The sequence below is a fragment of the Channa argus genome, chromosome 8 (assembly GCF_033026475.1).
Source record: "Channa argus isolate prfri chromosome 8, Channa argus male v1.0, whole genome shotgun sequence".
Taxonomy (NCBI): domain Eukaryota; kingdom Metazoa; phylum Chordata; class Actinopteri; order Anabantiformes; family Channidae; genus Channa; species Channa argus.
The window spans coordinates 3,466,826-3,485,417 of NC_090204.1; the positions used below are offsets into that span (position 1 = coordinate 3,466,826).

The 18,592-nt window shown below is 39.0% G+C and overlaps 1 protein-coding gene across 7 annotated transcripts in view; it reads left to right on the forward strand.

Moving 5' to 3' along the window:
* Positions 1-5,930, forward strand: part of lpp (LIM domain containing preferred translocation partner in lipoma) — a 129,542-nt gene extending 123,612 nt beyond the window's left edge. For all 7 annotated transcript variants that reach the window (XM_067512704.1, XM_067512705.1, XM_067512701.1 and 4 more), the window contains one exon: positions 304-5,930. In XM_067512704.1, the coding sequence (XP_067368805.1) occupies positions 304-432 (129 nt within the window). In that variant the 3' untranslated portion in view covers positions 433-5,930. The remainder of the gene's footprint in view (positions 1-303) is intronic.
* Positions 5,931-18,592: the final 12,662 nt, after the last annotated feature.

An 18,592-nucleotide genomic window follows, 5' to 3' on the forward strand; every position in this document is an offset into this window, starting at 1 on the left:
AGTTAATATGAAGTTAGGGACAAGGTTGCCATCTTGTGAGCTATATGGTCTGAAGTAGAAGACATGAATGAACAGATGTAGAAGAAATGTAATAATGGCGACTAGAAAAATTTTTAAAATACTGAAAAGCTGAAAATAAAAAAAAAAAGTCTCCTGTAACATTACACTGGATGGTGGTTTTTAAGCAGCAGTAAATGTCTCATTTAGGGCTTGAGGACAGCGAGCATGTGAAAGCGTCTGATCGCTGAGTGTGGCTAATGACTCCACTTGTGTTTGTGGGCTAACGGTATCTATGTTGTGCAGGACTGTGGCTGTCTGCTGTCAGAGGGGGATAACCAGGGCTGCTACCCTCTCGATGGACACGTCCTCTGCAAAAACTGTAACACCAGCCGCATCCAGGCCCTCACCGCCAAGGCCACCACTGACCTCTGAACAACCTGTCGTCCGGTCACCTCCACTGTGATAACCCAATGCTCGCTCTCTCTCTCTCTTTCTCTTTCCCCCTGTCTCTCACAAACACACCCATCCACAGAAGCTTGCATTCCTCAGCATAAACATAACATACATATGCATCTACGATTACATAAACATATTTACCGTCAGTAATATGAAATAGCCACACGTGTTTCTTTGCATACATGTACAGTATCTGTTGACATGGTACAATCACAGCAGAAAAGGCTCGTGTGCTACTATTAAAGGAGTAGTTCAGCAGCTTAGGAATTACACACGGGCTTGCTCAGTGTAATAATGTTGCCATTTCCGTGTCTGTACACCAAATATGAGGCCGTATTCAGTTGGTGGTCAGCTGAGCTTAGCTTGACATAGAAACTGGAGACAGCTAATCATCTAGGCTCTGTCACCAGGATTCCAGTCAAACATTGTCCTGTACCCGCCCCGATAACACAACATTTTGTCGCAGATTAAAGCAATGAGATATAAGATGTTAATTAAAGATCTTTAAAGGTACCAGTAGGTAGATTTGGGTAACTTTGGAGAGAGCCATGCAAGCCAATTTCCAGTCTGTATGCTAGTCTAGGCTAACTGACCTCCGGTTTCATATTTTATTAGAAACTTTTTTATCAATCTACTGTATGTCAACAACAATGAAAAAAGCAATGCAAAATTTTGCAAAATGTTTAATTAATTTTTTTCTATTTTGTACTTATTTGTATGCATCTACATTAAACATACCTACAGTGTATGGATTTGGGACCACAACAATCACAAACCCACGGTTAGGTTGAACTTGGAAGGAAGTAATGTTAACCTCACATTACTATCTAACATGGAGAAATAAAACACCAAATTACAAGAAAAAGGGGGGAAAGCTATTAATAATAGTTAATTAATAACAGTTTCTCTTTAGGGAGCTGTTGAATGCAGTTTCCTTCTCACACAGTTTCTTTGTACTTCCAAACAGTATTTGTTTTGATAGATACAGTATATAATTTTCTGTTAGCCTGAACTGTACAATCATAACATCACATTTATTAAAATGCACCCTTATATGTAACGATAGAGCAAATAGATATTTTTGTCCTTCATTTACTCTGCCATTAGATCAGTGATTGTACTATAAGCAGTCTGGCAGAGATATCCAATATGACACGGCTATGCAATTTTTTTTAATATTAATTGCATCGACACTTTATAAGAAATTTTATGAATAAGGAAATATTTTACCTGTACAGATTCAAGCATAAGTGTCCTTTAATAATCCTTTAATCAAGACTATGCTGTTAGTACTGTGTGATGTTGTGTGTTACTGTGCTGCATGTCGGTACTGATTGACACTTTGATGTTTGGTGTTTGAAATGGACCACGATTTTCTCAAATAAGTGTTTTTATTTGATCCATCTGAGAGTCGTTGACCAATAGTGCGATAGTTAGTTTATTGTAATTAGTAGTGTTAGTGGAAAGATGATGAGGAGCTACAGGTGCCCTGTGGAGATTCTGAACATAGCTCTTAGCACTATGGTTTTTATGAGTGGTTTTTATATTTGTTGGTATCCTACATGAACCCGTCGCCAGAGGTGGGGGCAAGATGGCTTCACCTTGTCTGAAAAGCTTCCTGTAGCTTTAGGTGTCAAGCAGCACATATGTGATACACGTTTTTGTAGCTGGATTTAAGCTGTGCCAGTGTGCATCACTGCACCTGCAAAAGCAGCCGAGATGACACAGATTTAGATTCCATGATTAAAACCCCACTTCCGAAAAAAGTTGGGAAGATGTAGGAAACATAAATAAAATCAGAATGTAATGATTTGCAAATCTCAATAGAACATAAAAGACCTATCAGATGTTGAAATTGACAAATTTTAACATTTCATTTAAAATATTAGCTCTTTTTGAAATTGATGGCAGATACGTTGTTTGTGTTCTATTGTGAATAAAATGTTGGTTGATGAGATTTGCAAATCATTGCATTCCGTTTTCATTTACTTTTTACACATCTTCCCAACTTTTTGGGGGATTAGGGCTTGTATTTTAACAATCGACCTTAGAAAGGTACACGAAGAAAGGACATAAATCCAAACCATTGCCATTTCATGGGAATCAGTAAATCCAAGCATAACTTGAATGTGTTTAGAAGAAAGCTCCACAGGGTACCTTCCAAGAACAATGATAGTCATTAAGAAGTACCGGTCTGCCACTTTATTCATTGGTTTACAGTTAACCACATAATGCCAGACAGAGTATTCCCAAGCCCTGATAATAGATTACATGTGCATTTTGAGTTTCTGTTGACTTCATTGTGTTGGCTAGTACCATTTCCTTTTAGAAAGCGAACAAACCTCTATACTCTGTATGTGTACTCATCAGTATGTGGTTACAGCAGAGCGTCGTGATCCAGTTGACTATTGCAATGTTTCAACCAGGGTAACACATTGTAAATAACTGTGCTAATAAGCCCATTAAAAGTGTAACAGTGAATAATAATTAGATTTTAGTTTTCTACATGAAAACAGTGACAACTTTGACATTTAAAAAACTAAAGTATTTAATATTCCCTGAAAACACAGCATAAACTCGGCATATTTGCATGTGTTTGAGCTGAAGGTGAGAAGGTGGCACACTGTTCGGACACTTTTCTATCTGGGTAGCAGATTATGAACAGACACAACCAGCCGCAAGCAGGAAGTGAGTGAAGTCTGTTCCTCTAGAAGGTTGGTCATGTCTGCAGGAATTGGTCTGTCAATACTTGAAGCATATGTTTAGACAGACAGTTCATCAGTCACATATAAAAAAAACCAAAAAGTTTTTATGCAAAAGTTTTTTACAGTTTTAATGTAAATCATATTGGACAAGTAACTGTAATGTCTCAGCAGTGTCACTAACCTAAAAAGTGTTTTCTCTATTCATAGATAAATGCACAGTATTTTAAGCATCCTTATAGTTTAATTAGCAGTGTAAGTTCTCCTCATTTGTTATTATCTCCTCCTGAAAAACCTACGTACACAATATCACACTGTCTACCGTACTTGGATCCATCACTTGAGCCATTTGACACTTACCTCAGTGAGTCATCTGATTGCCACTGGTTGTCAGGCAACAGAGGACAAAAAAATATATATATCAAAAAATATCTATCACATATCATTAAGTCATACGTGTTGCTAGGTTTCAGCTCACCGAGATGTTGCTGGGGAACCGAGTAAGTGCGTACCTCATGCTGAAGTTGTGTTAAAAGCTGATACAGGGCCTGAATGCTCCAGTAATTAGACGGCAGTGTTAAAGGATCGACGAGAATATTTATTTTGGGTGCTAAAAAACAAAAATGACAATTGGCAAAGTTACTAAACAGGTAGACAATTAAAATATGGACACTTTCAACTGTATTTAAAAGACTGGTACAGTGATGCTTGTTTAAAATAGTTAAAACATACTAGAATTCAGGTACTTTCATAGTCTCTAAATCAATAGCAGTTTACTAGTTTAGAAGTCTGTAAGTGAATCTTTGTATTTTTTTTTTTCTTCAATAGCCTCAGTTCACTGAAGCCAAAATGGTATCTATCTATTATTCAGATGCATTTTTGGTTTTGGGGAAAAATATTGCAATACTGTAGCAACAGTTAATGGCAACACATTTGCTGTGTTTTCAGCCACTCTTGAATCATTCATGTGCTGTGTTTAACTTTATTAGTGACAGTGTGAGGAAGCATGTAGTAATTGTGAGCTGTACTGTACAGACATTAGTGTCTAGATCAAATCTAGTTGACTACATTACAAAAGTGTGTTTTACACAGCGGCAGCTTTCTGTTGACTGTGGTCACATCAGAAAGTGATGTTCCAAACAACCACGTATGTCTTTGAAATGTTTTGTGCAGCACGTAGTCCAATACTTCATGTGTTATACGCCGGTTGAAAAGCTGGTAAAAGGTATTAATAAGATCATTATTGTGGAATAGCTTTAACCTTTTTGTTTCATTATACAGGATGTGAGGTAACTAATGAATATACATACATTAGTATTACATAAATTAACTAAAACTGTGTTTACCGTGTGTTTTAATTTGCATCTCGGGCAATGGGATCACAAGCGGACAGATTTGATTACTGCTGCTTAGGGCTGAAAAATAAATTGTATGTGATTTTGTTTTGTTTTTTCAAAAGCCCATTTGCCTCTGTATTGCAGATGGTCATCGAAGTTTCTAGCTGACTAACTCCCCTCTCAAGTCAACAGTAAAGTTCTCGAAAACACCTACAGCACATTTGGACAAAGAACTCCAAGCTTCTCTTAACATTTAGAATGTGTAGAATGATTTGCCTGGTCGCTGTGTCCACTTGTATGCAGCTCGATCCACTTGTGATTTTTTTTTTTTTTCTCCCAAGATGCCTTTTAAAACCAAGTGTAAACAAGTTTCCTCTAGTGATGATAAAGATGATGCTGATGATGCCACTAAGAATTATCACAAGAGTTGGCTTTTTCAGTTCAGCTCCTCATCTTCAGCTTTAGCCTCTTTCAGCTCGCTGTTTTGGCTCAGTCTCCCATTGTCACGGTCATTTTAATCCCAAAGAAGTGGCAATTGTTGCTACAGAAGACACACAAAGTTACAAAGCAGCTACTAGCATCTTCTGGACTGTAGCAAATAAAAAGGCAGATATGTCATTTGGGTGTTTTAATAGAAAACTGTTACACCCGCCAAGTGTTTCAAAAATCAGTTGATGTCATGTTAAAGCACATTTGTTTTTACAGAAAATAAAATAACAGATTCTTTTGCTAACTGCGCAGTAAACAGCAAAGATTTACATGCTAAATTAAGCGTTCAGTCTTTTATGATTGGCTTATTAGCACATTTCCTACAAAGTGTACCCCGGTCTGGTCCCCAAGCGTGAGTTTAATCTCTGCTGTATGTTGTGGATGTGCCATGAAAGCTGGATTAGAGTCTTGTGTTTCCATCATTTTATGGACAATCTCTGTACACATATTTGTGGGAGCATATCTGACACGCATCTATTTAAAAAGCTTGATGCTAAAAGTATAAAGAAAAGGCAGTTTAATGATTTTTCTAAAACAAAAAAACAAAAAAAAAAAAAACAATGTTAAGTGTATTTGTGTTGTCTACTGTTTTTGCTCTCCCAACTTTTCTACAAGTGCCTTTGGCTGAGCAGCATCAAATCACTATACTGTTATACTGTGTTTCATATTTTGTGCCTCATTAAAGATTTTGCCTTTGCTTACTTTTTTACCAAATTCTATGAACAGGATCCTTTTATTTGGGGCAACTCTGAAACCACAAAATAGATGTTTCCATCAGGTGTTTTGCTTAAGGCTGCAGCACAGTCTCAAATATTGTGAAACTCACCTAAAGAGTTCGACCCTCTGTTGTTAAAATAAAGCATCTCATCTGTTCTTGATCCTTGAAAGAGGCCTGTAGTCAACTGTTGTTTTCTTCTTCAATAAAGGCTTTTGCAATAGCATCTCATGCATGTGTCCTCTTTTGCCTCTTGCAGTATTTAGTTGGATTACGCAGGAAAACATTAAATTCACCTCTCTTTCTTCCTCCTGTAAAGCCCCCCCCCCCCCCCCCTGTTGCTGGTTTACACTTGCCCTTTGGCTCCTAGTCCTATGGATTGCTCAAGTAATGAGCTTCTTTTCTCTCGTCTTCTCCTCTTGCTCCCCTTAAACCTCCGGGTGACCTCCTGAGCAGAGTACCTGCAGATGAAAGAGATTTATTTCCAACAAGTATAACCCAGGGCTACTTGACTCTTTTCAAGAGTCATTTAAAAGCCCTTCAGTGGCAGCAAATGCCCCGATTCATTTCCTCCTGTCTCATGCTGCAACTCCCCAACTGCTCTTTAGACAAATTGGAATCACCTGCTTAATAGAAATCCTACACTCTTTTAGTCTTCGGCGTGTACATCTGGGACAACACTTTAATTACACAGAGATACAACGTGCACTTTTTTATTTTTTTTTTACTGAGGCCACGATCAGCAAATGCACTCAGCTATGAAGTATGCTTACTGCTAGGATCTGCTTGATGGAGAATAATTTAAAGACCTCCTGAAAGACTTTTTTTTTTTACTGTTGCCTTTCCAAGACTTGCTTGATTTAATCCTTTCCATTTGTCATTTTTACTTGTGTGCTGCATATCAGCAGTAAGTCACTGAGCATTTCATTTCCTTCCTGCAGATTGCTAAATTCAAACAGCAATCTGAAATGTCAGAGCGGGAGAGAGTCGTCTCTAAGACTAGAACATCCAGATTATTTTAAATACGAGAAACAAAGCTGCAAACACAGTAGTGGTGGTTTCATGTAGCATCTGGTTAGGTGTGTATTTGACATCAAACAGAAATGTACATCCTAAACCATCCTGAAGCTTACAGTAAATACAGTTGATGTACAGCTTGTTGCTTTTGGCATGAACTGCAAATCATGTGTTTAGCTTCTTATTTCTTTGCTAGTAAAATGAATGTTTTGGCATGGCAGCTACGTGGAGATTTCCTAGTAATTTTCTCCTAAATGTGCTGCAGGCACACACTGTGTGTGTGTGTGTGTGTGTGTGTGTGTCTGAGAGAGAGAAGCCCTCCAGCAGTTAAGCCGAGGACTTGCTTTACTGCACATAAATCTGGTGTTTACAAACAAATTGATGAGTGATGGGCCCTCCAGCCAACATGATGTATCCTCCAATTTTTTCCTCTGCATAAAATTCCAGTGTCAAGTCTCCGGGGGCCTGCTTCGGCATTTTTGAATGTCTTCTTCTAATACGCAGAATTATGGCCTGAATTATTTACCAGGAAGCAGAGCTGAGCACGAGGGAGCAAAATGGGACACTATCATGCATAATCTTGCACACTCCAGTTTAAATGAAGCTGTCATATGGTCAGATTTACATAACATTACAATGCGGGCCGACATCGCAGTGCTCGGAGCTTAATGTTATTAGTTTTAAAGTGAATTCCCACTGTGCATTTGCATCAAGAGCATTGATTTTGTGCGTCCTTGAGTTGGCTAAAGGCAGTGATGCAATCACTGAGTCAGTGTTGCTCTTGGTAGAACTTGAACAGATCACTCTGAGACATCCAAGCCGTCCCCAGTGTGCACGTTGTATGAAACCATTAATAGTGCCTTTTTTTTTTTTTTTTTGTTCTACAACTTTCAGTGAGCACCCAAGGACTGGCCAAGGTGCCTGCTGAGTTCAAGGGCTTCAGAAAACTAATTGTTTTATTTCTATCAAGACATTTTAAAGAATAAGAACATTTCTCATTTGGCGAAAAGGAAAAACTGCAGTTTGGAGAAAAAAAAATGCAACATACATCTGAGAGACTTTAACAGACTTTATCAGAGCCTCAGGCAGGAAAAAAATGCTTTTTTTTGTTATGTCTTTACTACAAACTGATGCAAAAGTCTGAACACTGCATGACTCATTCATGAGTTAACGGTAAACATTTTAAGTGCATCATCTATGCAGCAGATTGTCTAAATCAACAACAATCATTTAATATGAAAATCTTACCTCTGGCAGTCACACTGTTGTGTACGAGCATCACTCAGACTGATTTATGTGATCTGGATTTGGTTCCTCTGCTAGTGGGGGACTGCTACACTCCAAATTGTTATTCTTTTTTGTTAAGTCATTAACGTTTAATAATAATACACACCAAAGTGTTTTATCAAAATGGCCACAAAAGTATTTTACAGGAAATTATAACAGTAGATATTTTGTCTACTTGCTAACATGTTTGACATTAGAAACAATAAAAATAATCATTCACATAATATAAATTAGCTTGGAAATATATGCTATGAGAAGTTCATTTTTCTATTTTTAAATGTACATTTGTGATCCTGAAGTTGGCAAAATATGCCTGCAACTTTAGGTGTGGTACCCATACTTCAGACTCAAGTAAAAACTGATTGAAGAGAGTAGACATGTAGTATCTGTTATTGTACATCTGTGAAACTGCACTTTGTATTACTCTCTGCCTCTGTTGGTCTCAAATTAGAAACCCACCTGGAAGCTGAGATCAGAATTTTTTGGCATCTTTCTTTTGGCCTTTACTGTAGACCGTAAAGTTTGTGCTCATGTGGAAGCCTAATGCATTCTGAACTTTTGAACTCAGTCAGGGAAAAAAAAAACACAGGATGCAAAGATTTGTGGTAGAATAACTCTAGTGGTTGTTTTCTGGGGAAGTTTCTTTTCAGTTGAAGAACATGATTTTTCTGAGAGCCTCAGCACATTAAGCCATCCTACTCAGCGAGCTGTAGGTTGCTGGAACTTTAAGATAATTTTCCAATGCAGTGACTAATAGGTCTGTCAGAGACAAAGTTGAGCCTATAAGGGTGAAAAAACTACAGCAAAATGTTTTTTTTTTTTTATTCTTTTACAGACTGTAGCTAGAGCTACTGTGTGGCTCGAGCAAAAAAAAGGTTTGGGTCCATGAGCCAGTTAAGAGCAGATTAGAGCTGCCATCCACACCCATGCAGCCGCAGTGAACAATGTGACACACTGGGACCTCGATAAACAAACTAAGATACTTTGATTCAGAGGAATATAGCACAATGCTGCTAATTACTGCAGTTCATTCACGGTGGGAGCTGTCTAAAAGTCCATCTATCTAAAACTCCATGACAGAATAAAAATTAATCTACTTCCCACATTGGACACATAAACCAGGAACATTCCTTTAAATTGCTGTGTTTCACCAAGAGCATCCATTCATAACCGAAATCCATTAGAGATGCTCTGCTATTAGACCAGTCGCTGAGTTACACTTATCCAATGCTCAGAAAGTTCCCTTATTGTTATTTCATTCATATACTCCTACACGCACGCTAAGAGAAAATGGGTCCAGCAGTAATAACAGTTAGGTTACAGTCATGCTGTTAATGTTGGCTGCGTCTCTCTCCATATTCCCACAGCTGACTTTTACAGCCAGCTGTTAAAGAGTGGATCTTATCTCCTCTGGAATCCAGCTCTGCTAACTGAACAGTGGACAAAGAAAGAAGGTATTTGGTCAAGTTCAAAAGGACTTATTAAATACAGATCCACCACTGAATATAGTAAGAAGCCAATGGTTGAATAAAAACCACCTCACATGAATCGCAAATCAATAAATGGACAATATTGACTTGCAGCTCACAGAGTTTGTTGATTTGTTACATTTTCAGTTCCTGTAATTTCTGGCTCGTATCGCTTTACATGTAAGATGGGGGTGAAAAACACGAGAATTTATTACGCACAGTTATATAATGTGTTTTGCAAATTGACTGAAGGCCACATGCCGAAATTCTGATGTTGCTCTACTTTGGTGCACATTGAAATCTCTTAATTGTATAAATTCATGTGAGATTTTGTGCAGAGGTTCAGTGTTTCTGACTTTAATGAAGGAGCAGAGTTGTTAACAGGCAGCTGCAGTTGGCATCACTTTATATTTGGGGGCTTAAACAACAGCTTAAGTCCCACTGCCTTATGTTTTCGGCTTCTTCTTTTGTTCATACTGTATGTATGTAAAACTCTACATCTGTTCTTTCATCGCCTTCTTGTGAATGCAACACCACAGAATTACGTGGAAATACTAGGGAATTTCTGTAAATGTGGCACAAACACTTGGTCCACTTGGACTCACCAATCATGTCATGAAGCTGTCTTTCAGCTAGTCGTATTCACTGGAAAATGAAGTCAGACTTTTTTGTTTGTCTGCCAATGAAAAGTGGAAACAACAGTGAGTGGTGGGGAACCTGCACTGTGTATGAGTGTGTTTGTGAGTGTGTGTGTGTGTGTGTGTGTGTGTCTTACTCTGAGCTGATGCGGTCCTTTCCCCCTCCCAACCATCACTCACTCAGGCCTCATGCTGTAGTCTGTCAGGATCACATGAACCCACCAAGTCCAACCAAAAGATGGCTGATTTATATGCAACACAGGGGAAGTGTTGAGATCCACATAAATCCACAGACTTTACTGACTTAGTGTAGGTGCGTCTCTCCAGCTCCACTCAAAGGTAAAGCAGTTCTCATGATTTGAGGCACTCTTTGAGGTGTCACCTCTTGACCTAAGGGTAAGAGGCAGAGAGTCGCTTGTGGGTTTAATGCAAAACCTTGTGTGTCAGGGTGAACTTTCATTCTCACACTAAAGCAGGTCGACTGACTAAGCCAGCTGACGATGTATCTGACTTCTGGAGCAGTGGCTGCAAAATAAACAGCACAGTTGTCCGACCATTAATAACTTTCAGCTATTTCACACATTCCTTGTTACTTTCAGCTGAACATGTGACCTGTTTATCTTAACTTGTGTCTATTTACTTTTAGCTGTTTTAGCTGTTAGCCAATACTTTTAGACCCAATTACTTCATGTGTTTGTTCAGCAATTCTAATACTTTTAACCATCACCGTGCAACTGACTCCGGTGTGGTGGACTGTGCAGCGTCCGTACCCAGTTAATATGCTGCTCAGCGAGACCACAGCTGATACTTCAGAGTTAGTGATCAGCTTCGTCACATACATCTAATTTGAAAAGTGATATTTTCTTTTCTCTTTTCTTGTTAAGGAGTCACCTTTATTGATGTATAGCCCACTGACCTTTTGTAATAATGTCACAGCTGAAGTCAGCTCTACATGTGGATGGGTTTGCTTTTATTTCAGAGGAGGTTGCGCGATGGAAATTTTGCCTGAGGCAAAATGCCAGGGAAGTTATCTTTTCATCAAATCCTGTGTACATCCATCGAGCAATCTTACTTTTAGCTCATAAGCTTTTAATAAATGTGCATTTGAAGGTGCCTGAATTATGTCTCAAGAGCAGAATTCAAATAATGTTGGAAACTCCAGACATCAGAGTTTGAATGTTAACCCCAGATGATGAAATGAGACACTCTTGATCACTTCAGCTTCATTTTTGTATTTGAATTTATCTCTCTTCATAGCACCAGAGTGATAATTAGACTTTAACGAGATAACATCGATTTCTAAAATTATCTCTAATGCCAGCTTCCAAGTGAATGTTTTTTTTTTTCTTTGTAGTTCTGCAGCCACTGTCATGTTTGCATCTAATAGAGAAAATATATGAACACTGTGTATGAAGATTGCACAGGGACGGATAAGCCTATCTTGCTTGGACCCGCTCCTTTCACCATATTTCAAACAACAAAGAGTTAGAGAAACCGATTAACAATTAACAAGTGTAAGTTACTGTCCTACTGAGTTCATCTGTTGTTTCCATTTCGACTTAATAATGTGAACTTCTACCAAAGTAAATGTTTAAATCAATGAATGATTGAAAAACTTTGGCGAGTGCATATTACTAAAGTACCCAAGATACATCTATATGTTTTACAATATTCAAATCAGAGGGTGAAGGGTGGAGAGAAATGGGCTATACCCATGTTACCTCAATAACTTAAAGTGTTAGAAAAAATGAACAAAAGAATAGTTTTTTTAATCCCAGGACCGTGAATTATTTGATCACACATAATAAGTCTAGCCACAAATGCTATTAAAACTTAAAACCCGGATCCTTTGGACCTAGAACAAAGGCAGTGGAAACATCAGTGATAAATTATTCACATCAAACTTGTCGCCCCTCCTTCCCCATCACTGTTTTGCTCAGACACTCCAGACTCATCCAACTCCATCTCTTTGGCTTGGATTACTGGAGAAGAGACTTTATGCCTCAACATCTGCTCTTTCTTAAAGTTCATATGCTGTTCTCTCTTCTGTCTGCTTTTCGTTGGTATTATGAAGCTGGTTGTTGCCTGTGTATTACAGTCTATTGTTGTCCATTAGAAAGTTTGGTGCTCAGCTCTTGTGTATAATGTAACATGTTTTCTCTGGCAGGTTCTAAACCTGAATACAAAGTCCTCCCGTTGATTGTTCCGCAGTCCCAGCTCTGGGACAAATGGGAAGGGGAAATGGGGATGTGGTTATGGGACCATCAGATGCTCTTTGTCGGCACAATGGCAGGGAGAGACTGTAGACCTGGAATAGAGAGTTCAGGTACTGTAGGTCAGTGCTGTTGAGTTGACCAATCTGCAGGTGAGAGACGATGAACGGTGGTGTGATATGTGTCTTTTTTGGCCAATCAAAACTGCTGCAGCATTTGGGATCGTCTGCAGCACAGGGCGTTACAGTAAGTGACGTAACATATGAACAATGTCTGCACAGTGTGTTGGGTTGCAGATTTCAGGCAGACTTCACAGAGTCACTATAGATCCTTCATTGATGCTGCTGTGTGTTGCCTGGAAAGGCTGGTGGGGAAGCTTACTGACACAATTAGCCTTGTTACATAGTTGGCTGAAAAAAAAAACATAAACCAACAAGATTCATGTTTGTCCTAATTTTAGAAATTGTGTAGAGAATCCTAGTTATAAACCCAAGCGGATGCCCTTCCTGACGCAGCCCTCCCCAATTTCTACCGGGCTTGGATGGGCACTGCACAGCTGGGGAGGGGAATGGGCTGTTAGGGGTTCAGTGTCTTGCCCAGACACACTTCGACTTATACCCGGGACCAGGGATTGAACCACTGACCCTGTGGTCCGTGGATGACTGCCTTTACCAACTGAGCTACAGCAATTCTGTTTTTGTTTAGGTTTTACACATTGTCCCAACTATTTTTGAATTGGGGTTGTAGACATTTTAACCCAAACCAGGATCTTTCTGTAACCCGGTTATTTTTGTGCCTTAACTATAGTCACACTATGAAAGCGTCTGTTTTTCAGAAGGTACTAATTCAGGAAACACTCCTAGTGTTGCATTAGAAAGTAGGGGCAAACAAGCCGGTTGGAGGTCTTGTTAATCTAAATGCATAACTTACATAGCAAACAACTAAGCCCAATGCAATATTATAATGGGATTATCCATCTGTGTGCATCCTGAATACACTGTCACTGAACACTGATGATTCAGCTCTGCATGATATTTAAAACAGATTTAAGCCGTCCCATTAACCTGCTCTGGCTGTCTTCCTGTATCCTCGCACAGGCTGAGGTCTCCAGTTTATCAAATGCTCCTGAGTGAGTGATTTATACTAACTGTGTTTTGTTCAGGCTCAACCAGCTGTGATTAAGGGGATTTGGGGAGGGATTTTGTGGATTACCACTCCAACATTGGTGCATAAACAGCAGAATGTCACAGGTTGTGTGCGCTATCATGACCGAGTCCTTTCACTTCACAGAGTGGATTAAGTGAAAAGGCATCAACACAATGCTGCTACCACAGAAAACAGCTCTTCTCTGGAATTTCTGATTTCGATTTTACACGTTTTCCTTTTTATTGCGGGTGGTCTCATTTGCTAGTGCTGCAGACAAATTTTCAGTATTTCCACTGAGAGTGAGTGTATTAAAGAGCAGCAACAACCTTGAACTGGGGTAAATCAATGACAGGTACAAAATGCCTTTTATTATAATACTGTAAATTATAAGAATAAGCAAGTTTGCTCTTGTCATTGACCAAAACATCAAACAAACAGATTCAATCAAAGACGCTCCTAACATAAATCTAGTCTTTGTTTCTTTGAGATGTGGGACTATTTTCTCTCTTTTCTCATTTCTCTAGGTTTTCTGGTGTCATCAACGTTATTCATTACGCCTCTAAGGCTGTGTGTAGAAGCTATGCTGGGAATGAACCACAATATTTGTGCTCTTTGACAAGTCCACATGTTCAGATTTGTCTAATCAAGTGATCAGAAATAAAGACAATTATTAGCAGTTGTAACCAGGCAAATTATCCCTTCAAAAGATTTTTTTCCCCTCTCCTCTTCTATTTGTTTATGACTAGATCAGCAGCTTTCAGCTTGTCCCTTCCGCACGTTGAGTTTTTACGCCGGATGTCCTTCCTGCCGCAACCCTCCCATTTTATCTGGGCTTTTAGGCTGTGCCGGGCCACATCTGGTGGGGTGGGATTCAAACCTGCGCCTCTCTGCATCCCAACCCATTGCTCTACCACCTTTATTTGTTTAGGACTATTTGGAGTTAAAAACTGTAACACTGTGAAAACAGGTCTCCGTGATCTGACTGGGCAGGTAGTTGTGTAGATGTTTGCAGTGACAGACCTGTTCAAACATCCTCGTCTCCAGCTCCTACATTTTTTTTCATGTTTCTCTCCTGCTGTATCACATTGTAACACGGGGGGTCAGGGACCCAAAGGTCACCTGAAATACATAGATCAGGTCCAGTACGCAGCCTTTTACGTACAGCCAGGTGTGGGTTTGTGAAATTGGACCTTTGGAAGATTTTGCAATCAGAAAGTGAAAGACAAAGATGTGAACACCTCAGGCTTTTTATACGCCGAGTCACAGAAGCAGTGATTGAAGCATCTGATGTTGATATTAAACTGTAACCTATAGAATTGACTTTGGTTAAAAGCCTGTGTGAGTCTGCCTCTCAGATTCGTAGTCATTTGCGGACGGTGAGTATTTTGAAGATTTGAATGATTTCTTTGATGTTACCCTGAAATCCCTGAAGCATGAACAATGTGACACATAATTTTTCTTTTTGTACCTTGTCCTCCGTTAAAGGTCAGCATTAATGCCTTCCCTGGATTCCTTGTGCAACAGTTCCCTAGCAACCTGTTGTTTTTTTTTTTTTTTTGACTGTCCTTATTCTAGGTAATTACAGTGGAGAAGGTGTTGTCGCCAGCTGATAGGTATCCCACTGTTCTTTGAAGACATCTTTCACATGTTAGCAGAGCCACACAAAGCTCACAGGAAGTATGTCGTAAACTGAGATCTGATGCTAAACCCACTACCCTAAATTTTGATCTATACCCTGATAACATCTTGTTTTATAGTCTATTGTTTTTCAAATGAACAGGTCTTTGATTGTAGTAATGCACAACACACTCTGGCATATGTTTAAATGCTGTAACTGTTTTGACAGAAGCTGTCACTGCATGTTGTAACCGGCTCCAGTTTGTGAACATGTGAAATAACCACTATTTCTGGAAAATTTGTGGAAAGGCCCAAAGCTACGCAGAGCAAAGTTCAAATATTTTTAAAGGATCCATAAATTGTGCAATGTGCCAATGTTTGCTTGTAAATTTCACATTACGCTGCAGTTCCACTAAACTCTGAGAATTTTAGTGTTTTCCAGCTCATTGTTTTGGTTTTACGGCCTGCACTTTTTAATGGCAGCTTGCATAGTAACAATATTTTTACCTTCATCACAACGACGGGTCACGTGCACAAATATATAGGAATCTACACTCACTGGCCCCTTTATTAGGTACACATGACAATCTACTGTAGTTCAGAACAGCAGCTCCAATTTTACAACTCCTCACTGCTCAGCAGCTTCTAAGTGAGCGGCTTCTTTTCGGCCGCGTATCAGCTCTCCCACATAATTTCCTTAGAAATTGCCTCTTCTAAGTCTTTCACTTGTTTGTCGGTTCAGTTTAGTAAGGAATGTATCCGATTATAATGTAACAACTCCCCCGTCTCTTTTTTAATGTTGTAAAGTCCTTTTTAAGATAAGCACGTTTATAATGTCGGCCTGCTCGTTGCCCTGGCACGTTCTCCCATTCTCACAGTATCTACGCACACCGCCAGCCCAAACCTAATTTGTGGATTAACTTCGGATTTACATCTTGGAATGTGGCACCTTCTGAGAGAAAATGTGAGGAATGCTGGCTCGCATTTGAAGAAATCATTAACAATTAAGACCAGGAGCAAGGGATGACTCAAAATGGTTGCAGAGCAGCACAGAAGCAGAAACGCCAGCTGAAATAATAATGTGTTTTGCTGTGTAGCTGTCAGCTCTCTGATCTCATATCCTTTGAGTGGCAAAGACTTGACATGGGATTCTAGCAAAGCAGATAATGTTCTTCTCCTGCTCTCAGAAATACTTAATGGGAAAATCCAGACAGATTTCACATATTCCTACGTTATTCCAAATTTGCATTACTTTTACATCACATTTACGCCTAGTTTTCATTGTGCCTATAAAGTACGTGGGTATCTGTGATGGAGATGTACCTTCTGCACATGCAGTCGCTCTGCCAGGTGGATAGAAGTTGCGCTCGTATGAGTTAATGCACCTCTTTGAAAATAAAAACAAAGAAAAGAATCAGGATGAGCAGAGTGCTAGCTGGCTTCTCTTTTAAATGATCTGAAATATACAGAAGCAAGTGTTCAGTTCCAAATGTTAGGAGGTCATAAGTCAGATATACTTTATATTTAGACAGTTCTCCAAGGCAGTGCTCGGTGCTCACCTCACTCTACCAATCTGCTCATGTTTTATACATGTCACCCTTCACACTGTGTCTTCATCTCACATGTTCCCGAGGCATACGTTTAAAAACGGGAGAGATCTTTGTTTTGTTTCTGTCAAATGTTTTTCTCCAGGGCAGAGTTTGGGCAGCCCGATGATTTAAGATATGACGAAAAGAGATGCGGGGTCCCCGTTAGTGTTAGTGATGTGTCCACAGGCCTATGGTGACGCTGTAGAGACACTATGTGGACTCGTAGATCTGCAAGGAACTGAAAATTTACTATAGTTTATGCAGGTATGGAAAAATTATGGAAAGATGTGTTACTTGTCTGATTTGGACATTTGAAACATAACTTAGGAACTGCAGTAGCTGAAAACTATGCATTAACTCATTAGCCAGCTCGGCAATAGCGAAAATAATTTATAATATAATATAATTAATAACCATCTTTCTGAGCTAATGAGCTTTGTACTGTCAGCATGAAATCATTGGCTCGTGGGCGGAACTTGCTTGCTACTGAAGCATTTGGATTTAATAAACTAAAAAAAAGTCTAATTCAATCCCCGTCTCTTTTGTGGAAAAGTTTTTGTTCCATCAGAGGAAGTGAGAGTAAACAGTGCAACACAGCTGATGGTCAGATGAGCACTGGGAGACTCCTTGGTCAATGGCACTATTCCGTGTCAAAGTTGAACTCTAACTGGAACATGGATTAAGTTTGCCTCCTTGAGCAGATCATTAAAACTTCATGTTTTTGCCACTGTAAATCCTGGTTTGTCCAGGTAAGACAACATATTACTGCCAACCTGGCTCATTACCTTGATACAGTGAGAAACCTTTCACATTATAACAAGTCAATATTCTTTTTATAGGATCCTTTCACTAAACCACTACATTGAACGGAGCATATTCAACCATATGTTGTGTAGGTTTTTGAAACACAATCTAATATTGTTTCCAATCAGATATTTAGTTTTCATAACTCTACATGAACAATATTTCCCATGATCTCTCATAGCATTTGTGAGCTAAACTTCAATTTTGAGTCACTTGTTCACAGTGAGTTCAGAGACATCTAAAGTAACATTAGGAAAGAGACGACTGAACTTTTATGCATGTGGACAAAACTATAAATTGACACTCCCCTAATGTTTCACAGCAGAGAGCACTGATTTTTTTTATTTGAGGCATAGTTATAATTTTTCAGGAGATTTTATTTGGAAAACAGTGGCACCTTTAAAAAAAGTTGACCTTTTTATTTGAGGCAAGGTTTTTTACTTCACGAAACCTTTTTTGAATCAGTGTCTGCATTTATTCTACTAAAGGATAAAAACAACTTTGGCGTTGCACCTAAGGGTCTCTGTACACATGGTGGATGGCAATGACTGTCTGTCTGTACTCACTTTCAGTGACTAAAGGTGTTAACAAATTAAAGGAAAAAAATATTTTTTAATTTTATTTCAACACTATTATTGTAATGGATGGCAGCATTAAATTGTTACAGTATCATTGAATATGTGCAATTTTGACTTTCAGTGGGGAATGAGCTATGTTTTGGCATATATTATAAATATACATATACATATATATATATATATATAGAGAGAGAGAGAGAGAGAGAGAGAGAGAGAGAGAGAGAGAGAGACAGAATATAATTCACGATTTGCACCTACAACACTGCTCATAGTGAAATGATTTCATACCATAGGCAACCTCAAAATGATATATATCCATTTAGCTGTTGCTCTTGGCCGTGTGTGTGCTTGTCCAAAAACATCAGCCCCCTGACTGGGATCCCAGAGGAGATAAGTGATGAAGAATAGATGGCCTTCAGAGCTCTCAAGGCTCACGCACATGCTTTTATTTTTACCTCCAGACTTCCTGGGAGCCAACTGTTCAAACATTTAAAGAATACCTTGTGTTTTCGTCAGCGAGACAGAGTACAGAAGC